The 26,584-nt window shown below is 42.4% G+C and overlaps 1 protein-coding gene across 2 annotated transcripts in view; it reads right to left on the reverse strand.

Annotated features, from left to right (window-relative positions):
• Positions 1-26,584, reverse strand: part of LOC130356123 (protein argonaute-1-like) — a 104,940-nt gene that overhangs the window by 6,802 nt on the left and 71,554 nt on the right. For both annotated transcript variants that reach the window (XM_056557188.1, XM_056557189.1), the window contains 10 exons: positions 24,732-24,866; positions 24,178-24,265; positions 23,944-24,091; positions 23,425-23,544; positions 21,739-21,861; positions 9,315-9,448; positions 7,899-8,083; positions 5,343-5,502; positions 1,144-1,234; positions 855-1,049 (listed from right to left, as the gene is read on the reverse strand). In XM_056557188.1, coding sequence (XP_056413163.1) covers positions 855-1,049; positions 1,144-1,234; positions 5,343-5,502; positions 7,899-8,083; positions 9,315-9,448; positions 21,739-21,861; positions 23,425-23,544; positions 23,944-24,091; positions 24,178-24,265; positions 24,732-24,866 — 1,379 coding nt within the window. The remainder of the gene's footprint in view (positions 1-854; positions 1,050-1,143; positions 1,235-5,342; positions 5,503-7,898; positions 8,084-9,314; positions 9,449-21,738; positions 21,862-23,424; positions 23,545-23,943; positions 24,092-24,177; positions 24,266-24,731; positions 24,867-26,584) is intronic.

Below are 26,584 nucleotides of genomic sequence, written 5' to 3' on the forward strand. Positions count from 1 at the left end.
CCAAATCACTCTCTGAAAGCAGCCTCCACCCTCCTAAGAGACACAGACCATGCGGTTTCTGCCCTGCACTGATGAGTCAAGCTCTCTTAAAGGGGTACTCCGCTGGAAAAAATTCTTTAAATCAACTGGTGCCAGAAAGTTAAACAAATTTGTAAATTACTTCTATTAAAAAATCTTAATCCTAACAGTATTTATCAGCTGCTATTTGCTCCACAGGAAATTTTCTTCTTTTTGAATTTCCTTTCTGTCTGACCACAGTGCTCTCTGTTGACACCTCTGTCCATTTAAGGAACTGTTCAGAGTACAAGCAAATCCCCATAGCAAATCTATCTTGCTCTGGACAGTTCCTGATATGGACAGAGGTGTCAGCAGAGAGCACTGTGGTCATACTGAAAAGAACTCCAGAGCACTGTGGTCAGACAGAAAGGTAATGTAAAAAGAAAATAACTTCCTGTGGAGCAAATACCAGCTGATAAGTACTGGAAGGATTAAGATTTTTAAATAGAAGTAATTTACAAATCTGTTTAATTTTCTGGCACCAGTTGATAAAAAAAAAAAAAAAATTTTTCCAGCGGAGTACCCCTTTAAGTGCTGAGAACTGTGAGGTGTGTGCAGCCTTAGCCAATCATACACTAAACCTTTCTCTGCTGCTCACAGCTGGACGGTGGCGGCTGCTCTCAGAGAGTGTGGCAAAGAATATCAAGCAGGCAGAATACAACAGGGGTCACAGGAGCCATGCATATCAGGCAGAATGGTTTACAGGGAACATATCCAGGTAGTGTGGTGGCTTTGGAGCGTTACTTATATATATTTCCCTGGAGTACCCATTTAATTTTCTACGATAATGTACTTGCCTGAGGGAGCTGACCTTCTGGCACCCCATCTCGATAGAAGATGATCCTTGTGGGTTTAAAACGAGTGGACTTGTAAAACTGGATGAGAAGTTCCCTCACCATGTATGAAAGGTCCTCAATGATTTCCTGCCGAGGACGCTGCACCCTTACTGTTGCACAGTACCTGCTTGGATGAGCATCCATACTACCTACAACCTATTTTACAAAAAAGGGAACTCATGTTAGTTATCCCTCCGCACAGTTCACATTGTGCATCATAAAGAGTAATATATATTGTTTTGTTTCTCACCGCTGTGATTGAGGGCTTCTTGCCATCACCAGCTGGTGGGTGTGTAACGTCTGCTCCAAGGAAAATGACTGGCTGCTGGAAGACCGCAGAGCTGTCACAAGGCAACGCATGAAACTTAAAAGTGTTATCAAAAATTAACATAACATTTTTATTTAAACAATAGGTAAACATTTTTGTGGAATTTTTTATGATGTTTTTCTAATTTTCCATTTTAGTACCTATAATAGTGTTTCCCAACCAGTTGGAGCTGGAGGCACACTGGTTTGGAATCGCTGATTTAGATTATAAAAATAATTCTGAAATCTTGCAGCTTACAGTTTGGCCACTAGTCCTAAAACTAAACTGAGACTTTCTGTTTTGTCAGAGGTAAGGAAGAGGCTGCTGAAAAGTGATGTGTACACCATTACAGTGAAAGGGAACACCAGTATATAGGTTAGACAAAAGCAACTCAGCCTCTCCTGCACTCCCCTGTAGAATGACCTCTGCACAGATCACACAGCATGCTTACAAACCTCCCTCAAACAAAGAATAGGATCTGGAGATATTCACTGTGTTTATGTCCATGGGGCTTGCTGTAAAGAATATCTAAATGCTGCTAAAAGCAGCCCAGGCAAGATGTCTGCTACTATAAAAATGTACTAAAAATGTAACTTTAAAAATAATTTCAAGCAGAACATAGAAAAAGATTTCAAAAAAACTTGTTTCAGTATCTGGCTCTAAACAATCAGAAAAGAAATAAGCAACACATTAACTTTAACTATGCATATTCAAAAAGACAATATATCAATATTGCACCAGACAATAATGTAATAAATCTACAATGTAAACCTACACATATAAATCTACAGTGTAAACCAATGCATACATTAGAAAACACATTAATGAATGAGAAATAAACTTTATATTACCAAATTTATAAGTTGGCTAAATTAAGATGCAGTGTGTGAGTTCATAGCGCATGTTTGTAGTGCAGCGCAGCAGGTAGAGACTGCATCTGGTTTTCCTTTTATATTAAATAAAATGAGTAGTAAATCTAAAAGACACTAAACTCAACCATCAAGTAGGTTGGTTTAAGTGTACCTGTCGCTAGCAAAAACTTTTGATATAAAGTCGATAATACCATTATATGTAGATTTGTAATATACATTGATTAAAATTTTTTTTTATATTTTTGGGTGAAAAAAATGCAGTCCCTGCAGATATTGCCTGTGTGTCTCTATAAGTAGTCCAAATACAGGAAGTGAGGGCAGGACAAGCAGGGCTCTGTGCAGGCTCCTAACTTGTCAATAAGCCTGGAGCATGTCACAGAACCTCAGTGCACTGAGCCCTGCTTGTCCTCAGTGTACAGAGCCCTGCTTGTCCTCAGTGTACAGAGCCCTGCTTGTCCTCAGTGTACAGAGCCCTGCTTGTCCTCAGTGTACAGAGCCCTGCTTGTCCTCAGTGTACAGAGCCCTGCTTGTCCTCAGTGTACAGAGCCCTGCTTGTCCGCAGTGTACAGAGCCCTGCTTGTCCGCAGTGTACAGAGCCCTGCTTGTCCTCAGTGTACAGAGCCCTGCTTGTCCTCAGTGTACAGAGCCCTGCTTGTCCTCAGTGTACAGAGCCCTGCTTGTCCTCAGTGTACAGAGCCCTGCTTGTCCTCAGTGTACAGAGCCCTGCTTGTCCTCAGTGTACAGAGCCCTGCTTGTCCTCAGTGTACAGAGCCCTGCTTGTCCTCAGTGTACAGAGCCCTGCTTGTCCTCAGTGTACAGAGCCCTGCTACAGTGTAAACCAATGCATACATTAGAAAACACATTAATGAATGAGAAATAAACTTTATATTACCAAATTTATAAGTTGGCTAAATTAAGATGCAGTGTGTGAGTTCATAGCGCATGTTTGTAGTGCAGCGCAGCAGGTAGAGACTGCATCTGGTTTTCCTTTTATATTAAATAAAATGAGTAGTAAATCTAAAAGACACTAAACTCAACCATCAAGTAGGTTGGTTTAAGTGTACCTGTCGCTAGCAAAAACTTTTGATATAAAGTCGATAATACCATTATATGTAGATTTGTAATATACATTGATTAAAAATTTTTTTTATATTTTTTGGGTGAAAAAAATGCAGTCCCTGCAGATATTGCCTGTGTGTCTCTATAAGTAGTCCAAATACAGGAAGTGAGGGCAGGACAAGCAGGGCTCTGTGCAGGCTCCTAACTTGTCAATAAGCCTGGAGCATGTCACAGAACCTCAGTGCACTGAGCCCTGCTTGTCCTCAGTGTACAGAGCCCTGCTTGTCCTCAGTGTACAGAGCCCTGCTTGTCCTCAGTGTACAGAGCCCTGCTTGTCCTCAGTGTACAGAGCCCTGCTTGTCCTCAGTGTACAGAGCCCTGCTTGTCCGCAGTGTACAGAGCCCTGCTTGTCCGCAGTGTACAGAGCCCTGCTTGTCCTCAGTGTACAGAGCCCTGCTTGTCCTCAGTGTACAGAGCCCTGCTTGTCCTCAGTGTACAGAGCCCTGCTTGTCCTCAGTGTACAGAGCCCTGCTTGTCCTCAGTGTACAGAGCCCTGCTTGTCCTCAGTGTACAGAGCCCTGCTTGTCCTCAGTGTACAGAGCCCTGCTTGTCCTCAGTGTACAGAGCCCTGCTTGTCCTCAGTGTACAGAGCCCTGCTTGTCCTCAGTGTACAGAGCCCTGCTTGTCCTCAGTGTACAGAGCCCTGCTTGTCCTCAGTGTACAGAGCCCTGCTTGTCCTCAGTGTACAGAGCCCTGCTTGTCCTCAGTGTACAGAGCCCTGCTTGTCCTCAGTGTACAGAGCCCTGCTTGTCCTCAGTGTACAGAGCCCTGCTTGTCCTCAGTGTACAGAGCCCTGCTTGTCCTCAGTGTACAGAGCCCTGCTTGTCCTCAGTGTACAGAGCCCTGCTTGTCCTCAGTGTACAGAGCCCTGCTTGTCCTCAGTGTACAGAGCCCTGCTTGTCCTCAGTGTACAGAGCCCTGCTTTTCCTCAGTGTACAGAGCCCTGCTTGTCCTCAGTGTAGAGCCCTGCTTGTCCTCAGTGTACAGAGCCCTGCTTGTCCTCAGTGTACAGAGCCCTGCTTTTCCTCAGTGTACAGAGCCCTGCTTGTCCTCAGTGTAGAGCCCTGCTTGTCCTCAGTGTACAGAGCCCTGCTTGTCCTCAGTGTACAGAGCCCTGCTTGTCCTCACTGCACAGAACCCTGCTTGTCCTCACTGCACAGAACCCTGCTTGTCCTCAGTGTACAAAACCCTGCTTGTCTTTAGTGTACAGACTCCTGCTCATCCTCAGTGCACAGAGCCCTGCTTGTCCACCCACACTTCCTGTATTTGGTCTTCTCACAGAGACACACAGACAACAGCTGCAGGGACAGAACTATACACATTTTGTAACCAATGTATATTACAAGTATATATATATATATATATATATATATATATATATATATATATATATATATATATAAAAAATGGTATTTCCTACATTACATAAAAAGTTTTTGCTAATGACAGGTACACTTTACGTAGTAAAGACACAAGGTTAGGCAACAGATCTGAAAGTCTTATTCAATTAGATGAAACAGAAAAGTTGTTTTAGAAATGTTCTAGATGTTGATGGTGTTAGTCTAACTTTGACCAGACTAACAACTACTATGCACCCAAGGAGGTCAGTTAAAAGAAATCAGACAGACAATTAAAAGATATATATAGAAATTTACTGCAATTTCGGAGACCGTAGCAAGTAGGGAGTTAGTAGCACAAAATAACTGTTGCATAATGTTGGCATAATATTAGGACTCAGTAAAGAGTTCATGTGAAAGGCAGAATGAAAACTAAACACAGATGATGCTCAAAGTAAAAGAATCCAGTGCCAGTGCCTCATCTACATGGTACCTACTGATCTGGAATCTATGAGTGTCACCTGGCAGGCTGCTCCTCCAGCCTGCCTTACAGTCTGGTATTGGCATTTGGTTTATATATCTACTCCCTATAAAGTCATTACCTATAGAGGTTTCTGGGTGGTACTTGAGATCCAAAGCCTGAGATCTGAAGTTACAGACAGAGTGCAGGAGCAGGATTGCCAGAAGACACCCATGGATCCCCCAATCGGCAGGGACCATGCAGCAGAGACTTTGGGACATGTACTGTATTTTAATCTTTTGCACAGACTAAAATGTCCAACATCAAGTCAGAGTTAGTAAAGACAAAACATACCGTTGATGAGGCACTAATATATTGTTGATTCCACCTAATTTGACATTGATCTTTAGGCACAAATTGCTTAGGGTTTGGGGGGAGGTCTTCACAACATTTTTCACCTGGACACACTGCGTGGCCATGCCTAAAAGGGTGTCTCCAACACGCTTCACTTCAGCTGAAAATTAAGTTCTTGTTAGAAACTGTAAAGTCCCAGAAGAATGTTCAATATACAAACATGCCAAACAGTATAATTGGTATTAAATGCATAAAACTCCTTTATTTAAAGCCAACCCCTCAGGTGTTTCATGCTGTCCACTAAGATAGGTTGACTGACAACCTTCTCTGTTTTAGCAAGTGTACAAAGAAAGCTGTCAATCAGTCTCTTTGGGTAGAGTAAGCAGGATTCTTTTCTAAGGGTGTGTTCACAGGTTTTTAATTGTAATTACTTAGAAATAGAAGACACGCACGTCTTTCTATATAAAGAAATAGCTGCTATCCGCTATAAAACTTTTTATGCATAAAAAGGGCCCTCACCTTGATCGTTTCACTGATAGGCAACCGCCTTGACTTCCTCTTTTCTCCCCTTTTCTCCTTTCTTTTCCTCTTTCTTTTCTCCCTTTCTACCCCGACATACGTGGATGTTGTGTGTCTGTCTTTGTGTGTCTACTGTTTAATAAACATTACAGTTTAAAAAAAATAAAAAGGGCCCTCACCAAGAGATCAGCTCATCCTGGCACAAGTAAAGGGCAATATAGGACATGTAGTACCGCACTGTACTGTACAGAAATTATACTAGTCAGCCAATCAGTGCATGCACCTCATTAATATGGGTGTTTTACTAGTAAGATACCTGCTCTGTTTGGCTAGATATTTTGGCCATTCATACGTGCTGCGTATCAGGACTTCCTATGGCAATGTATATTCGCTGTGGTTTCAAGTTACAATTGTCCAGGTAAGACCACTGCATGCTGAAAATATTGTAAACCATGGCAATTGAAACTTAAGGAATCACTGTGTATAGTTCTTAATCCCCCCATTTGCTTTGATAATCTGACGGCCCACTAAAGTAGGTAAGGTATGCTCAGTTCAAATGCAAGCATTCTCCCCCAGAAAGTGATCAGATCCATGGGGGGAGAAGAACTTTACAGGCAAGTAAGTTACTTAAAGCGTACCTGTCACAAGTTAGAAAAAAAATTCATAAGGCTTACCCTGGCAGCGATAGTGATCACTGCTGTGCTGTTTTTTTTTTCTATTATAGCTTTAAATCATCCAGTTTTATCTGGGCAATAGTGCTTACTGCTTTGCCATCGAGCAGAGAGAAGGGGGCATTACTTTAGCAGTGATGATGTGCCCTCACACACTGCGCTATAATTCCCACCTTACTCTTGAGAGCTGTGCCGCAGGAAAGTGCACGACCTGCTGTCAATCATCTAGTTCTGCGCTGTCTCACTCTCCTCTCTGTACACACACACACACGGATAAAGGGGAGAGCAATCGCATTGCCAGGGCTGCATTCATATACAGATAGAGTCCCTCCGAGTTGCCGAACAACAAGCCACCAACCACGTGTTATGTTACCCATCTGTAGTAATGTTCAGCCCAGCAGTCACTCACACTGACACACTCACCAGCCTCCCAAGTCCTGCTGCTTGCACTTGTTAAGTCCAATTCTCAGTCTCACCCTGAGAAGCTCTGCTCCCGCTACACTGTGTACGTAACTCCGGTTATGTAAAACAATGTAGCTCCCCGACTGACTAGCTAGAAGCTACGCCGTTTGTACAGCCCTTCGCTATACTAACAGTCTAACTCTAGAGCTGAATGTAAACTATTTACCAGCTCTATTCAGAATATTCACCAGAACATCAAAATATGTGTTCACATAGCTCAAGGCTGGCTTCACGTGGGTGTTCTATGGACCCATTTTTCAGTCTGTATTACAGCTGCAAGCTGTGGCCTAACTGCGGGTCTAAAAACCTGAACGGACACCATCAGATCGGGTGATCAGACCCATCTTGATACAGATGCAAAAATAGGTGTGTAATACGCTCGTCTGTGTACAGTCTTTACTCAGAAATTCTTCATCAAATCAGTCAATATAAATTGCCTGAGGGGTATGCTTTCAAAGGAACCTGTCACGTTAAACATGCAGTCCAATCTGTTAAAGAGAAGTAGCATGTTATAGAGCAGGAGAGTGAGCAAATTAATACATGGTTCTGGTGGAAAAGTTCCAGGATAACCTGTCATTTATTCATTTAAACCTCATGCTCTTTGTGGGATAAGTAGTCAAGTGGGTTGTCCTACTCAGTAATTGACATCTGTCTCTACATGCACACTTATACACATACATCTATGACTGACTAGGATCACCCACATGAATTCCTAGCCCAGAAGAAGCAGAGGTTTGCATATAATGACAAGTTAACCTAGAACTTTTCCCACAAAACTATACCTCAACTATAGCAATTATTGCTCTAACATGATGCCTGTAGATTGGACAGCATTTTTTTATGTGACAGGTTCCCCTTAAATTCTAATTCTACCTGTATGACATGAGCAGGTCTTCATTCTCACCATATACTGGTGTTTTTCCTGGCAGTATAACAATTATAAGCTGGAGGCCAGAATATGTGTTTTTGAGGTGTCTGAACATTGGCTCCACGCTGTCGGCACCCTGTGCATATTTACAGAAGCATGGCTGACCCTGGATGGGCATCCCAGCATCTTTTGAGATCTTCCTCAGTTGGTCAGTAAAATTCCTGAAAAGGTTAATCAATAAAAAATGTTATACATCATATTTGGCAAAGTAACATTCAACAAAATATCCAAATCATAGTAATCACCAGAACGAACAGTGTAGTATAACGGTATATGAAATATGCAGCAGGTAAACATATATAAATAATATATCTGTCTAAATTATCCAACATTCATATAACATGATTCTGAGCTATATAAGCATCCAAATCTGTAGCACTAGTCCCACAATCTATACTATATTAAATAAGCCCAACATGCAACATACAAAGCATTCAGGTAAATATCTCTAAATGGCGTTATTCCTTCACTTGCAGTTAGAATAGGGAGCTTTGTGCCTCTATATTAAAAATGGTGCTTCATAACTGCCAAAAACTGCATTGGGCCTCTGTTATTCTTCTGTCTGTCTTCACTTTCAAAAATGTATACGGCAATATACACTTTAATCCACTTTTATTTTTTCATCTAATAAATAAAAGAAGAAAACCACTGAACCAGGTCTGTGAATCCCTCTTATACCTTTAATATGTTGCTGAATTCTCTGTTTAATGAATTGAAATTTTTCTGTCTGTCATCAGTATTTGCCTCCTTCATAGCCTAATAGGTTGTCTTGGTAATAGTATTGCGTATTATTAAGTATTGCATATTATTAAGTATTCTAAAGCATTATGTATTCTAAAGCATTATGATCAAATGATCGATGCTTCAAATCCCCTAGTGGTCCAAAAATAACAAAACATTATGTAAACATTAAACATTATGTAAACATTATGTTTCATTTTTATTGGAAAAAAAAACCCTTGTCCAAATTATAATTTTAATTTTTTTTAATTTTTTTTAATAGTTCACAAAATTCAGCTTCACACAATTACAGAGCCATGTAATAGGCCCTGTGCACAAGTGTCGATCATCATTTACAATGTGGCAATGTTTAGGACGTAACATTTTCATGATCAGAAATGGAACTAATAACCTCACTGATAGGGTATTGTCAAAAACTTTTTATTGGCTGGTGTCTGTGTTCAGACCCCTGATGGTCACTATAGCAAGTGGGGAAAGAAGCTTGTGGCCGCTCTGTGTCTATATTAGCAAGACTGTCCCATAGACTTGCATTGTGAGCACATCCTGATCACATGTCACAGAGCTGGGAGAGAATGTGCTAGGCTATATTTAGGGGAGCAACATGTCATTTAGAAACATTACATGAGTTGTCTCCCATGTGTCTGTACTTACTTTAGCACTTCCTCTCTGCACTGCTTCTGTGGAGCAAAGCAAGCGATGGCCCAAACTTTTATTTCAATGCCGTTGTAAAACTGCTTTCCTCTCATGTCCCACACACCTTGGTTTGGTGTTGCAATAGCTCTGTTCTAGGAAGACAGAATACACATAAAAAATTATTTCCTTTTTTACATTTATATATACACAATGGGCAACCAGATAATTTTCTAATATATATATATATATATATATTTATTTATTTATTTATAATTCTGCCCACATATCAGTGCAGTAACCCTGTGCTTTACATCAAATATGCTATAGCCTATATATCAAACCAATGTAATGAATCCATGGGCTAAATGAATGGACTAAACATAGCTTCAAACAAGAGGCCTTCACCTGCAAGTCATGTGACCCCTGGCATTAAAGTTGAAGAAGCACTGTGGGAAATTATATGTTTTTTTTATATGGCACATCATTGGCTATTCGAGAATAATGTAGAGGTTATTGTGTATGCATTGTGCTCTCCTGTTTTAGCTGATGTTGCAGACATGGATTTGCATCCAATATGGAGCATAAACTATCACTGACATAATTTAATAATGCTACCAACATTTCCCATGAATAATCTGGCTTTGCAGAGAAAGGGCATGGAGTTTGATCACTGTACCTCGTCATCTAATCAGGCTGCTGGAGTTCACCCAGGTCATCTCATTAAGTCAGTTCAAACAATGTGCAGTTTTGATGTCTTTTCTTAGAAAAATGGACATTAAATGGTTTCATTAGAGAAATATTGTCATGAGGCGAAAATGATATGACCTATAATCACAATTGAGCCGCTTAATGAAGAGCTAAAGTCTCTAAGTTGTGTTCACATGTTGACCATCTACCGCATTTTTCACACGTTTTTTTCTGCATTTTGGCTGTTTCTGCTGCAATATTCCAAAATCGCTGCAAAAAAGTAAATTTTTATGCTTACCATAAAATCTCTCTGAGGATCCATTGGGGGACACAGAGACTGTGGTATATGCTGCTGCCACTAGGAGGCTGACACTAGGCAACAAAAGAAGTCACCCCTCCCAGCAAGATATACCCCACCTACAGGCTCTGAGCTATCAGTTTAGTCCCAAAGCAGTAGGAGAGGACCGACAGGGAAAGAAAAAAAAAAAAGTAACTGTCCGAGGAAACCACAGACAAAAATTAACCGAACCAACCCTCAGACAGGCAACCGAACCAAGGACACCAGAACAAATGGGTGGTTGCTGTGTCCCCCAATGGATCCTCTGAGAAAGAGATTTTACAGTAAGCATAAAAATCTACTTTTCTCGTTCAGCTCCATTGGGGGACACAGAGACCGTGGGACATACCAAAAGCAGTCCCCGGGATGGGAAAAACTCAAGTAACTCAGGTGAAAGGCTGGGCCACAGCCGCTTGCAACACCTTGCGACCCAAACCAGCATCAGCAGATGCAAATGTATGCACCTGGTAAAATTTTGTAAACGTGTGCAAGGACAACCAGGTTGCCACCTTACAGATTTGTAAGGCCGAAGCCTTGTTGCGGAGAGCCCAGGAGGCCTCGACTGAATGAGTGGAACGAGCTGAGACCCAGAAAGGAGGAGTCTTCCCCATGCAGCGGTAAGCTTCCGAGATGGCAGAATGGATCCATCGCAAAATAGTCACCTTCGAAGCAGGAAGTCCTTTACGACGACCCTCTGTAAGCACATAGAAAGAGTCACACTGGCGAAGTGACCGAAAAGTAAATCCGAATGGCCCATACCACATTCAACCATGAAGCAAACATTCCCTGGGATAGGATGGAGCTCGAGAAAAGGACGGAAGGACAATATCCTAATTCAAGTGAAAGGCAGAGACCACCTTAGGCAAAAAGGACGGGGCCAAACGGAAAACAACTTTGTCCTGGTGTAAAACCAGGTAGGGGAACCGGCAGGAGAGAGCCGCCAGCTCCGAAGCTCTCCTAATGGAGATGACCACAATGAGGAAGGCCACCTTCCAGCAAAGAATACGAAGAGAAATGTTCTGGAGAGGTTCGAAGGGAGTACCCTGCAAGACACTGAGAACCAGATTTAGGTCCCATGGGGGAGTAGGGGATCTGTATGGCGAAGTCGCATGAGCAACACCCTGCAGAAAGGTGGGGATGTGAGGATCGGATGCCAGGGGATGCTGAAAGGAAATGGAGAGAGCAGACACCTGACCCTTAAGGGAAGCGTTGTTCCAGCCAAGAATGTAAAAAGAAAAGAAGGCGTGGGAGGGAGAACACAACTGGGGATAAGGAGTGAGATTCACACCAACAAATAATGAACTCCCAAGTACGGTGATAAATCTTTGCAGAGGAAAGCTTGCGCGCCTTGATCATCGTGCGGATCACTTGGGGAGAGAACACCCTGGCCCTAAGCACCGCGGTCTCAACCGCCACGCCGTCAAAGGTAAAGACAGTAAATTGGGGTGGCAAAGTGGACCCTGAGAGAGCAGGTCAGGATGAACTGGGAGGCCCAGTGGTAAGTTGTCCACTAGTTGAACCATGTCGGCGTACCACGCTTGCCTTGGCCAGTCTGGAGCCATGAGAATGGTGGGGACGCTCTCCGCTTTTGAGGAAAAGGAGGGGGAGGACGAAGTGCAACCAGGGGATCACTAGGGCGTCTACGGCTAGGGCCAGAGGATCTCGGGACTTCGCAACGAAGCATGGAACTTTCTGGTTGTGGCCGGACGCCTGAGTGCCCCAGAGGTTGCCGATCTCCGCAAAAACACCTCTGGATGAAGAGACCACTCACCGGGGTCGGCCGAGGAGCGACTGAGGAAGTCCGCTTCCCAATGTTCCATTTCCGGAATGTGAATGATGGAGGGAACTCTGAGTTCCACCCAGAGAAGGATCCTGGAGACCTCGGCCATCGCTGCGGGGCTGCGAGTGCCACCCTGGCGATTGATATATGCCACAGCCGTGGAGTTGTCCAACTGTACACGAACAAGGCGGTCCTGGAGAAGGCGCTCCCAATGGAGGAGGCAAAAGGGAAATTGCCCGAAGTTCCAGGATGTTGATGGTGAGGAGATCTTCCTGGGAGGACCAATGGCCCTGGACTGTCCGATCCCTGAAAACTCTACCCCAACCGCTGAGACTGGTATCAGTCGTGATGACCTGCCAGTGGAGGGGCAGAAAAGAAAGGATTGCCCCTGTCGAAGAAGAGGAGACTGAAGCCACCACAGGAGGGACTGGCGAGTCCTGGAAGGAAGAATAATCCTGCGATCGAGGGATAGCAGAGACTTGTCCCACCGGGACAGAAGATAAATTTGAAGAGGACGACAATGAAACTGTGCGAAGGGAACGGTCTCCATGGGCACCACTATCCGACACAGAACTGAATGGAAACAGACAGGACAGAGCACGGTGCTTGTCCGGTAGGAGCCGAATCCAGGCAGGAGCCGTGTCGAACTGGAGTCCTAAGAAGATCAGAGACTGGGTGGGAATCAGGTTGGAATTGTTATTATTTTAATAGTTAAGACAATTATGCACGCGGCGTTACCAAATATGTTTATTTTTATTATCTTTACATTTTTTATATAAAATTTGGGAAAAGGGAGGTGATTTAAACTTTTAATATGGAAGGGGTTAATGGGTGTTTTTTTAAACTATTGTTCAACTTCACTGGACCACCAGGGACTGTTTAAAAGGTCCCTTTAGACACCGCTGTCAGCTTTCACAGCAGCGATCTAAAGGGTTAATAGCCGCCCGCGGCGATATCCGAATGTCGGCTATTAAAGGCGGCCCTCAGCTACAGTAATCAGCTGAGGGTCGCCCAGTATTGCGCGGGCTAAAATTAGGAGCACGCGCCACTCACTGTTAAATGGCACTAGGACGTGTATACACATCCTTGGTCGTTAACAAGTTAAACACTTATGTAACCAAAAAAATTAAATAAACAGCAATTATTGGTATTGACATATATCCATCATGACTCAAAGTGTAAAGTTATTTAATTAACTTTAATGGGCGCTGTCAGATACAAAAAACTTTTATATGTTGTACATCTTGGCAAAACATTAACCTTTCTAATATACTTCATAAGAAAATTGTATTACATTTTTATAGAAATCGTGGCTTATAAAATCATGGATTTGTCCAAGCTGAAGCACAGACATGGACAAAGTCCAGTAAGTGAGGGTGGGCTAGCACTCCTCTGTGTTCTCTCCTGTCTGATAGCACTCCTCTGTGCACTCTCCTGTCTGATACTACTCCTCTGTGCTCTCTCCTGTCTGATAGCACTCCTCTGTGCTCTCTCCTGTCTGATAATACTCCTCTGTGCTCTCTCCTGTCTGATAGCACTCCTCTGTGTTCTCTCCTGTCTGATAGCACTCCTCTGTGCTCTCTCCTGTCTGATAGCACTCCTCTGTGCTCTCTCCAGTCCTATAAAACAGGGGAGAGCACAGGGCAGTGCTAGCCCACCCTTACTTACTGGACTTTGCCCATGCCTGTGCTTAAGCTTAGACAAAGCCATGATTTTATAAGCAATGATTTCTATAAAAAGATGTACTACATATAAAAAGTTTTTGAATCTGACAGTGCCCATTTAAAATAATTGCTTATTATAAATAAAATAAATAAAGAATTGCAGCGTTTTATTTTTTCTCTCAAAAATTAAAGTAAATAAATATTAAATAAATATTAAATTAATAAATAGCTAGCAATTAAAAGTTCTCAATATAGACAGACTGCTGCCTATCAGCAGCCAGTGGGTGGAAGCAGTAGAACCTCATGAATATGAGGACTCACACATTCAAAAAGAAAAAGAACTTCCTCTAGAACATACAGCAGCTGATAAGTACTGGAAGGCATAAGATTTTTAAATAGAAGTAATTTACAAATCTGTTTAACTTTCTGGAGCCAATTGGTTGATTTCCATCAGAGTACTCCTTTAACCCCTTCCCGCTATTGGACGTATGCATACGTCCAGGCGAATTACACGTTTGCGCAAATGGACGTATGCATATGTCCAAGCGATCTCCTGCTCTGCCGCGGGGAGCGCAGGAGATCGCGGGTGGGACTCAGCTGTCAATCACAGCCGGAGTCCCACCGCAGCTGCCGGGGCCGCGATCGCGCCGGTCCCGGCAGCATTAACCCCATAGATGCCGTGATCAGTTCTGATCACGGCATCTATGGTGTTTGCAGGGGGAGCGCTCTCCCCCTGCCCATCAACGACGGCGCCGCGATAAAATAAGGGGGATCGAGGGTGTCCAAGACACCCTCGATCCCCCTTGAAGAGATAGGAGTGAGGTGGCAGGGTTGCCACCCCTCCTATCCCTGCTATTGATCGGCCGAGCGGCTGACCAATAGCAGACTGGGGGCGGGGGGGTTAAAGTTCGGTTCCCCCCCCGCTATGCCCACCCATCGGTGTCCGGGCACAGCAGGGGGAACCATGTAGTAGCGGCGGCAGCGGCGGTCACTTACCCGGCGGAGGCTGTGATCATGGCGGCGGTGGAGGTAAGTATGGCGCCGCGTGTCCGGGAGTCTGTTGCCTAGCAACATCTGCAGGGCGACAGTTTGGAGAGTATTCTCTAAACTGTGGCCCTCCAGATGTTGCAAAACTACAAATCCCACCATGCCTTGACAGCTGTTTGCTGTGTTGGCATGCTGGGAGTTGTAGTTTTGCAAGATTTAGAGGGGTTCAGGCTAGAGATCACTGACAGTGGTCTCTAAACTGTAGCCCTCCAGATATTACAAAACTACAACTCCCAGCATGCCCAGACAGCAGTTTGCTGTCTTAGCATGCTGAGATTTGTAGTTTTGCAACATCTGGAGGGCCACAGTTTAGAGACCACTGTCAGTGATCTCCAGCCTGAACCCCTCTAAATCTTGCAAAACTACAACTCCCAGCATTCAGGAACAGCAAATGGCTGTCTCGGCATGCTGGGAGTTGTACTTGCGTGCCTCCAGCTGTTGCAAAACTACAACTCCCAGCATGCACGTTCTGTCAGTGCATGCTGGGAGTTGTAGTTTTGCCCCCCCCCCCCCTCCCATGTGAATGTACAGGTTACATTCACACTGGCGGCGGATTACAGTGAGTTCCCTGCTTCAAGTTTGAGCTGCAGCAGCCGCAGCTCAAACTCCTAGCGGGAGACTCAGTGTAATCCGCCGTCAGTGTGAATGTAACCTAAAAACACTAAACTACACTAACATAAAATAAAGAGTAAAACACTACATATACACACGTACACTGCCCCCCCCCCCCACCACCCACCCCTTCCCCCCCCCAATAAAAATGAAAAACGTATCCTACAGCAGTGTATCCAAAACGGAGCCTCCAGCTGTTGCAAAACAAAAACTCCCAGCATTTCCGGACAGCCATTGACTGTCCAAGCATGCTGGGAGTTTAGCAACAGCTGGAGGCACCCTGTTTGGGAATCACTGGTGTAGAATACCCCTATGTCCACCCCTATGCAAATCCCTAATTTAGGCCTCAAATGCGCATGGCGCTCTCACTTTGGAGCCCTGTCGTATTTCAAGGCAACAGTTTAGGGCCACATATGGGGTATCGCCGTACTCGGGAGAAATTGCCTAACAAATTTTGGGGGGCTTTTTCTCCTTTTACCCATTATGAAAAGGTAAAGTTGGGGTCTACACCAGCATGTTAGTGTAAAAAAAACATTTTTGTACACTAACATACTGGTGTTGCCCCATACTTTAAAATTTCACAAGTGGTAAAAGAAAAAAAGCCTCCAAAATTTGTAACGCAATTTCTCCTGAGGACGGAGATACCCCATATGTGGGCGCAAAGTGTTCTGGGGACGCACAACAAGGCTCAGAAGGGAGAGTGCACCATGTAAATTTGAGGTCTAAAATTGCACAGGGGTGGCTGATTTTACAGCGGTTCTGACATAAGTGCAAAACAATAAATACCCACATGTGACCCTATTTTGGAAACTACACCCCTCACGGGTTGTAATAAGGGGTACAGTGAGCATTTACACCCCACAGGTGTCTGACAGATCTTTGAAACAGGGGTCTGTGAAAATGAAAAATACAATTTTTAATTTGCACAGCCCACTGTTCCAAAGATCCGTCAAATGCCAGTGGGGTGTAAATTCTCCCTGCACCCCTTATTACCTTCCGTGATGGGTGTAGTTTTAAAAATGGGGTCACATGTGGGGGGGTCCACTGTTCTGGCACCACGGGGGGGGGGGGGGGGCTTTGGAAATGCACATGGCCAAATTCTCTCTCCAAAAGCTCAATGATGCTCCTTCTCTTCTGAGCATTGTAGTTCGCCCCCAGTGCACTTCACGTCCACTTATTGGGTATTTCCATACTCAGAAGAGATGGGGTTACAACTTTTGGGGGGTATTTTCTGCTATTATCCCTTGTAAAAATGTAAAATTTGGGGGAAAACAAGCATTTTAGTGTAAAAAAAATATTTTTTTTTTTACATAAGCAAAAGTCGTGAAACACCTGTGGGGTATTAAGGTTCACTTTACCCCTTGTTACGTTCCCCAAGGGGTCTAGTTTCCAAAATGGTATGCCATGTGGTTTTTTTTTTCTGTCCTGGCACCATAGGTGCTTCCTAAATGCGGCATGCCCCCAGAGCAAAATTTGCTTCCAAAAAGCCAAATGTGACTCCTTCTCTTCTGAGACCTGTAGTGCGCCAGCAGAGCACTTTTCATCCCCATATTGGGTGTTTTCTGAATCGGAAGAAATTGGGCTTCAAATTTTGGGGGGTATTTTCTGCTATTACCTTTTTTTTAAATGGAAAATTTTTGCTAAACCAAGCATTTTTGGTAAAAAAAAATTTTTTTTTTACATATGCAAAAGTCGTGAAACACCTGTGGGGTATTAAGGTTCACTTTATCCCTTGTTACGTTCCTCAAGGGGTCTAGTTTCCAAAATGGCATGCCATGTCGTTTTTTTTTGCTGTTCTGGCACCATAGGGGCTTCCTAAATGCGACATGCCCCCGAGCAAAATTTGCTCTCAAAAAGCCAAATATGACTCCTTCTCTTCTGAGCATTGTAGTTCGCCCGTAATGCACTTCAGGTCAACGTATGGGGTACCTCCATACTCAGAAGAGATGGGGTTACAAATTTTGGGGGGTATTTTCTGCTATTAACCCTTGCAAAAATGTGAAATTTGGGGGGAAACACACATTTTAGTGAAAATTTTTTTTTTTTTTTTTTTACATATGCAAAAGACATGAAACACCTGTGGGGTATTAAGGCTCACTTAATTCCTTGTTACGTTCCTCAAGGGGTCTAGTTTCCAAAATGGTATGCCATGTGTTTTTTTTTTTTTGCTGTTTTGGCACCATAGGGGCTTCCTAAATGCAACATGCCCCCAAAAAACCATTTCAGAAAAACGTACTCTCCAAAATCCCCTTGTCGCTCCTTTGCTTCTGAGCCCTCTACTGCGCCCACCGAACAATTTACATAGACATATGAGGTATGTGCTTACTCGAGAGAAATTGGGCTACAAATTCAAGTATAAATTTTATCCTTTTACCCCTTGTAAAAATTCAAAAATTGGGTCTACAAGAACATGCAAGTGTAAAAAATGAAGATTTTGAATTTTCTCCTTCACTTTGCTGCTTTTCCTGTGAAACACCTAAAGGGTTAAAACACTTACTGAATGTCATTTTGAATACTTTGGGGGGTGCAGTTTTTGTAATGGGGTCATTTATGGGGTATTTCTAATATGAAGACCCTTCAAATCCACTTCAAACCTGAACTGGTCCATGAAAAATAGCGAGTTTGAAAATTTGGTGAAAAATTGTAAAATTGCTGCTGAACTTTGAAGCCCTCTGGTGTCTTCCAAAAGTAAACACTTGTCAATTTTATGATGAAAATATAAAGTAGACATATTGTATATGTGAATCCAAAAAAAAAATATTTGGAATATCCATTTTCCTTACAAGCAGAGAGCTTCAAAGTTAGAAAAATGCAAAATTTTCAATTTTTTCATCAAATTTTGGGATTTTTCACCAAGAAAGGATGCAAGTTACCACAAAAATTTACCACTATGTTAAAGTAGAATATGTCACGAAAAAACAATCTCGGAATCAGATTGATAAGTAAAAGCATTCCAGAGTTATTAATGTTTAAAGTGACAGTGGTCAGATGTGCAAAAAAGGGCTGCGTCCTAGAGGTGAAAATGGGCTGTGTCCTTAAGGGGTTAAAGATATCTTCAGTTTCACAATGTTTTTATTGAATTTTATAAACATAAGAAATGTAACTTATAACATATTATGACATCAGATGTGTCAGAGTTTACATATGAACATGCATAATAACCTTGACTGGTGGAGCATAATCGTTCGTACAAACAGTGTTACGCATATTCACAAAGGATCTATTAGGTCCAAAGGGACCTTAATTGAAATGTGAGAGCAAGATAATAACAATAGGAAGAAAAACAATAAAACAATAAAATAGTGAGTCTCCATAACTTCTACAAAATCAAATCAAAATTGCTGCATCAGGCAATTGTCTGGTATTTGGTAGAATTCAGATTCGAGGTCTCAAAGGGTTAGCCGTCTTATACACTCGAAGAACCGCTCTTTTGTGTGTAGTAAGCTAAATTGTATAATTACTCAGTTTAGATAGTAAGGGTCTATGGGGGTTTATAAAGCTTAATCCAGGATTCCCATGAGGCTGTACACTCATCTCTTTTTCCCCTTTGACCAAAAAGTATTAGCTCATAGTTATAATGAGATAGCAGTGTATTTATTAATTCATTAATGTGTGGAATCTCTTTTGATTTCCATTTGGAGGCTAGTAACATTTTATATGACAAACATATGTGTACAATCGGAGTTTGTATGTTTTTTGGGAGATCTTCCAGACCCAGAAGTAATAGAAGTAATTCATCTTTAGGTTGTGAGCAATGAGGGATCAATTTCAAAATCATACTTTTTACTTCTGAAACAAAGGTAAGTATGGCCGGGCAAGTGAGGAAGATATGTTTTAGGGAGCCTTGTTCCCCACAATCCCTCCAACATAGTGGCGACAGGTGAGGAAAAATCAAAGATCATTTTTTAGTTGTGTAGTACCATCTATTGACAAACTTGCAATGATGTTCCCATAAATTAGCACATACTGTTGCTTTTTTTTTTTATCTTTAAGGATGTATTCAGCCATTTAGATTCAGAGAATGATTGTCCCAAGTCGGATTCCCATCGTACCATCCCCGCATTTTTGTTTAACCATTTGTCTTCATTAAAATAGGAATAAAAGTTTTTAAGTCCTTTTTCTTTCTCCTATACAGGATCAAGGAACCAAGTATGGAGGCTTTTTGGGAGCGTAGAATAGGATTCAGGGAATTTTTGCAAGTGCTTCTGTAGAATGTTGTAATATTTTTTATCGGATTCGGGTATTTTGTAGTTTGACTGTAATTCATCAAATGATAGCATTTTGTTATTCCCAAGTACATCAGAGATGTATTTAAGGCCCAGATCCTCCCAATGTAGTATGTTCAGTTTAGGGAGAAAGAGCTGGAGAGATTGGAGTGGTATCAGGGAGTCCAATTTTGTCAATGTTTATAATACTCGAACTCCACACTTTGCCCGCTATTGAGAGGGTTGGGGGAATCCCAGGTCTATTAAGTAATTGGAAGCGTGATTTATTTAATAGGGTAGTGCTCCAGTTCTCTATTTTAGTAATATATGATTCAAGCTTAACCCATGGTTTCTGTTGTTCTAGGGGTATTAGCCATTCCAGGGATTGCCTGATAATAATAGATTTATAATACGCATGATAATTGGGAAGTCCCATTCCTCCATGTTTAAAAGATTTTTAGATGCCACTAGGGAAACTCTGGGTTTAGATTGACCCCATATAAATGATGTCATTTGTTTATTAAGACTGTTTAGTATTTTGGCTGGCACGTAAACTGGAAGGGATCGCATAACATAAAACCCTGGGCATAATAAACATTTTGTATATGATGGAACGACCCATCCAACTCCATTCACCTTTCGTATATTTATCTAGAGAGGATTGGAGATCTGACTTTTGGGTGAAGAAATTTGTTTTCACCATGCACGAAATGTTTTTGTTTAAGATTATGCCTAAATATTTCATTTTCGGTGGGTCCCATTGGTATAAGAAGCTTCTCATTAAATGGTCTTTGGTGGGTGGGTCAATATGAATGCTTAAAATATTAGATTTAGGTTCATTGACTTTGTAATATGTGAGTTCGCTGAATCTGTGTAGAATATTTTGTACTATCGGGAGTGAAGTGAGTGGTTCAGATAGAGATAAGATTATGTCATCTGCGAATAATCCTATTTTCTGGCTTTCTTTAGATATAGGGATGCCTTTGATGGAAAGATGGTCTCTTATCATTTTTGCTAATGGTTCCAATGAGATAAGGAATAATAATGGAGATAGGGGGCAACCTTGCCTAGTTCCATTTGTTATCTGGAAAGGGACTGAAAGAATGCCATTGACCAGGACTGAGGCGCTCGGGTTGCTGTATAGGGCAAAGACGGATTTTATAATTTCATCAGGAAAGCAGAATGATTTCATTGCTTTAGAGGCATAAGTCCAGTGGATCCTATCGAAAGCTTTCTCTGCATCTAATGATAAATATATGGATGGATGTTTATTTTTGTTTGACCAGTGAATTAAATCAATTATTTTCCTGACCCCATCATTTGCTTGTCTAGTAATCATAAATCCTACTTGGTCATCGTGTATAATGTGGGAGAGGACTAGCGCAATTCTATTAGCTAATATTCTAGCATACATTTTCACATCATTATTTATTAAGGATATAGGTCTAAAATTAGATGGCCATGTCGGATCTTTCCCTGGTTTCGGAAGAGTCACTATAGTCGCCTCTAAAGATTCGTTAGGGAAATGTCCATTCAATTTTGATTCAAAAGATATCTTCAGAAAGGAAGGGTTTAGGCAAACTTCTAAGGGTTTAGGCAACTTCTTGAATACAGTGACTAATCACAACCAAAACATAGGATCACACTAATGTAGAGATTGTGGGCTCCCCAGCCAGCTCCGGCCATGTTTCCGGCCACTGGAACTGATCAGGAAGCTAAAAACATTTAAGCCGGCTGTCCTATGCAATTTGCATAACTTATTGACTTTAATAGGAGCTGCACAAAATGTGTAGCCCCATGATCTATACTGCATGAGTTTCCACTCCATTTAACACAAAAGGAGTCAGGGCCCCACTCTGGACATTCAAAGGGCTCCCACTTGTGGGACCCCTCACAATCTAACTTATTCCTTATCCTGTGGCTAGGGAATAAGTTATTTGACTTAAAATCCCCCTTTAATGTAAATCTAAAGGTTCAAATTACAATTTCCCTTCTACCCAAATAGGTTTCATTCATGTAAATGTGAAAATAAGCCAATGCTTCATGAAAACAGCACTGGATGCATCTCATATCAAAACATAAACCAAATGCAAGAAGCTTGTTGTCTTACTCTTCCTCCATACTGCAATATGGGTGCTGGGAGCACCCTTCCGGTAACCTCTGTCATGTCATCTTTAACTTTGATTCCAAACTCCTGGATGTACGGATCCAAATTGTAACTTGCATTTTTCATCTAAAAGTACAGAGAAATACTGGTAAACAAAATATATAGAGAGGTGCAGACCTAGGACATAAACATGATTGTTACTGAATTGTGGCTGTGTCCAATGAAATAAAAGTTTCCACTTTTATGGCTTTGTGTGTGGCTGGATTTAATTCCCAGCTAAGAATGGGGACCAGGGCCTTCTCATTCTCTAGGAATCTGTAAGGTATCCAGTTGTCATACCCCAACTAACAGAAAGTGAAAATTATATCTACCGACACATCCATATTTTACTGACGTAAAAGATTTTTTTTTTAAATGTCTTAATACTTTACAAACACATTCAGGTTGCCATCCTGACTGCAATGCAAAAGGTGTTTCTTTAAATGGAAAAGCCATCATGCTTGATAGGACAGATAAAAGTGAGAAAATCCCAGAAATTGACCTTTTCTTCGAAAATTGTGTTATATTTTAATGAACAGAAACCCACAAATAATGCTAGATGGGTAAGAGCTCTAGGAATTACCATGTGTAAAATCTGTGTGGAAATTCACCTTGTTGCAGATTTGAAATCCACACCTCTAAATTATTTTTGATATCAGATCTGCTGCTAATTTTTGTTATTTAATTCTGTTTACTTTGATGTGAAATGTAATAAAAAAAAAAAAACACAAAACAAAAAACGCAAACATAGTTCTGCGGCCTCTGCTGAAAATACACTGCAGATCTGCCACAAAATTCACAGGTTATTTTTTCTTTTCATTTTCTTTTTTCTTTTCTTTACAGTACTTTTTTCTTTTCTTTTCTTTGCACTATCTGGACCAAATATCACACTGCAATGCTAGTATAAACAAGTGATGCTTATCCAACAACTAACCTTTCCAAAATGAATGACTATTTTATGGGTGCAGGATGGATGATTAAGACATAACACATGTAAACCATAAATAGTTTTTGTAGGCTTTGTGAGTTATAGTGATCCTGGTTGGTACCGGGATGCATTGTTGTTGGTAAAGCCAATGTTGCGGTCATTAAGTTGAAGAAATCATCATCTTAGCCCTCTGTGAGAAATAATAGTGTCCTTTTCAAAGGACCAACACAACATTGGTGTCATACTTCGTAGGGATGCCAGGCTGATATTTCCCAGCATGACCTTGACAATGGTTGTACTGCAAGGCCTGTAATACCGCTCTGTAGTTATGGACATGTACATCTCTATCATGGTCAAATATTAAAAATTTCAATAGTGCAAGAGTCAGAAGAGAATTCCCAGAAGCTCTTGTTGGATTTCCCTCCTGAAATCCATTAATGAGCATTTTGAACCTATCACAAATCAGGGTTGATGGCCAGAGGTGAGAGGGAGAAGGAGTCATGAATTACATGAAGTGCATTATTCAGGCCGTTAGGCAGATGACATCTTCTGGATCAGGAGGAACATGTTTGCAAACCCAGCCAGTTTCCAGATTCTCATCTAATGCCAGACCTATACCACTCTCAACCTTGACCCACACTGTCAACAAACCTCTTCTTATTTTAGGTTAAATCATATATAAATATATAACTAAACTTAAAAGAGTTCAAAGTATCACCCACCAGCCTACTGATTTCTTCTTGTCGATCTGGGGCAGACCTGGCAGTTGCTTTGATCATAGTGGAGGTCTGGTTATCAGTCAGCTTTTTTATACATCTCTGGCCTGCCACAATGTTACAGACCTGCAATAAAATGTTTATTTGATTCATTTGGAAATAGAGGTGTTTAAGCAAGAAAAAGTTATTCTTTACTGTGCCTTTTCAAATAACTAGTTTTATTAAAATGTGTCAAACAAGGTAGCATGATGAAAAGTACAAGACAGACATGATCGTGAAGGCCAGATGAAAGACTGATATGTGCATACAGTTCTGTAATGGGAGCATTAATATAATTGCATTGTATTTAAAGGAACATTCCAGACAAACTTAACATAAATAGGCCAAGTAGCAGGCATGAGTGGCAGCGCATGACACAAGGATTCTTTCCTATGATTAATAGTCATGTATGGCTGCCTTCATACACAAATATACCAGGTTTTCTTTTAACTGTTGCATAATCAAATAAAGGCTCTAAGCTCTCACCTCCAGAGGTAGATAAGTGTGCTTCTGTTCTTGCCCCACCTGTAGGCAGGGAAGATGAGGATATTTGAGCTGTAAATTGTATTTTTGTTTAAAGTATTGGGCTACTGTGCACTCAACAGTCTGACCGCTTTCCAGCTGCAGTGGGAACCTAAAGCACAAGAAGAGATAACAACATTTTGCCATGTCCATATTTTTCAGTCCCAGATATACACAGGCACTTCTACGTTTACTCACGTTTGGTGACTGGCAGGCCTACGGGTCACATTGCAAACTCTGTATTTTCTTTTCATCTGCCCACAGTGTGTGACTTCAACTTTTAAACCTGTCCGTAGGCATACAAATATTATTAAATACCCATCTCGGAATAGTTTGAGTTAGGGTAGGGCCACACATTGTGTATATGCACGCTGCGCACTGGGAAATACGCTGCATATTCTCCTATGAGCAGAAACGCAGGGCTACCCGGCGGCAGCCCTGTGTGTGCAGATTTGGAGGTGGGCCCAGCGCGCAGATATGACTGACGCACGGGTCCACCTCCAGACCTCACTGCACAAATAGGGCTGCTGCAGGGAAGCCCTGTATATCTGCTTACAGGAGAATATTTACCGCAGCATATTTACCGTTGCGCATCAGATTTTGTGCAGTGTGAAATACGCTACTTATACAAAATGTGTGAATCTACCCTAAAGGTGAAATGCGTTAAAAAATTTAAAAAAGGTATGGGCAGTTGACAAACATATGTTGTTAGGCTAGCACTTTGTCCATCCATTTTAGGTACACTTCCTTACCCTTGATCTCTTTAGTGAATCGCACCCTTTGTGAGTCTGTAAGTGGTTTTGGCTGCTCATCAATGTTTCGAATATCTAAAACCTCACACATGAATTCTATGACAGGTTGAGCCTTGTAGAAGGCAGTAGCGGACACTGAGCAAAAAGAAATAAAGGGAAAAGACAAAAAATTAGGAATAGATCTCATGACCTTGCAGAGAAAAAATCAGAAGAAGGCCTATATACACTGCTCAAAAATAAAATAAAGGGAACACATAAACAACACAATGTAACTTCAAGTCAATCACACTTCTGTGAAATCACAATGTCCACTCAGGAAGCAACACTGATTGACAATCAATTTCACATGCTGTTGTGCAAATGGAACAGGCAACAGGTGGAAATTATAGGCAATTAGCAAGACACCCCCAATAAAGGAGTGGTTCTGCAGGTGGTGACCACAGAACACTTCTCAGTTCCTATGCTTCCTGGCTGATGTTTTGGTCACTTTTGAATGCTGGCAGAGCTTTCACTCTAGTGGTAGCATGAGACGGAGTCTACAACCCACACAATGGCTCAGATCGTGCAGCTCATCCGGGATGGCACATCAATGCGAGCTGTGGCAAGAAGGTTTGCTGTGTCTGCCAGCGTAGTGTCCAGAGCATGGAGGCGCTACCAGGAGACAGGCCAGTACATCAGGAGACATGGAGGAGGCTGTAGGAGGGCAACAACCAAGCAGCAGGACCGCTACCTCTGCCTTTGTGCAAGGAGGAGCACTGCCAGACCCCTGCAAAATGACCTCCAGCAAGCCACAAATGTGCATGTGTACACTCAAACGGTCAGAAACAGACTCCATGAGGGTGGTATGAGGGCCAGAAGTCCACAGGTGGGGGTTGTGCTTACAGCCCAATACCATGCAGGATGTTTGGCATTTGCCAAAGAACACCAAGATTGGCCACAAATTCGCCACTGGCACCCTGTGCTCTTCACAGATGAAAGCAGGTTCACACTGAGCACATGTGACAGACATGACAGAGTCTGGAGACGCCGTGGAGAACGTTCTGCTGCCTGTAACATCTTCCAGCATGACAGGTTTGGCGGTGGGGTCAGTAATGGTGTGGGATGGCATTTCTTTGGGGCACCGCATAGCCCTCCATGTGCTTGCGAGAGGTAGCCTGACTGCCATTAGGTACTGAGATGAGATCCTCAGACCCCTTGTGAGACCATATGCTGGTGTGGTTGGCCCTATGTTCCTCCTAATGCAAGACTATGCTAGACCTCATGCGGCTGCAGTTCCTGCAAGAGGAAGGTATTGATGCTATGGACTGGCCCGCCCGTTCCCCAAACCTGAATCCGATTGAGCACATCTGGGACATAATGTCTCGCTCCATCCACCAACGCCACATTGCACCACAGACTGTCCAGGAGTTGGATGATGCTTTAGTCCAGGCTTAAATGAAAAGAAGAATCCAGCACTGCAGGTCCAACGCAAGGAAGCGGTTTATTGCATATAAACACACGGACACAAAACGTGGATCACAGGTGACGCGTTTCGGCGAACTCTCTCGACTGGTACGACTAAGGCGAGAGAGTTCGCCGAAACGCGTCACCTTTGATCCCCGTTTTGTGTCCGTGTGTTTATATGCAATAAACAGCTTCCTTGTGTTGGACCTGCAGTGCTGGATTCTTCTTTTCATTAAAGCCTGCTTCTGTACGTGTAATCCACACGTTTCCGTGCACTGAGACGGGAGCGGTGAGCTGGACATCAGTGGAGTATGCTTTAGTTCAGGTCTGATAGGACACCACCTCATCAGAAGCATGCCCAGGCATTGTAGGGAGGTCATATGGGCACGTGGAGGCCACACACACTATTG

Source organism: Hyla sarda, chromosome 2 (assembly GCF_029499605.1).
Source record: "Hyla sarda isolate aHylSar1 chromosome 2, aHylSar1.hap1, whole genome shotgun sequence".
Lineage (NCBI taxonomy): Eukaryota > Metazoa > Chordata > Amphibia > Anura > Hylidae > Hyla > Hyla sarda.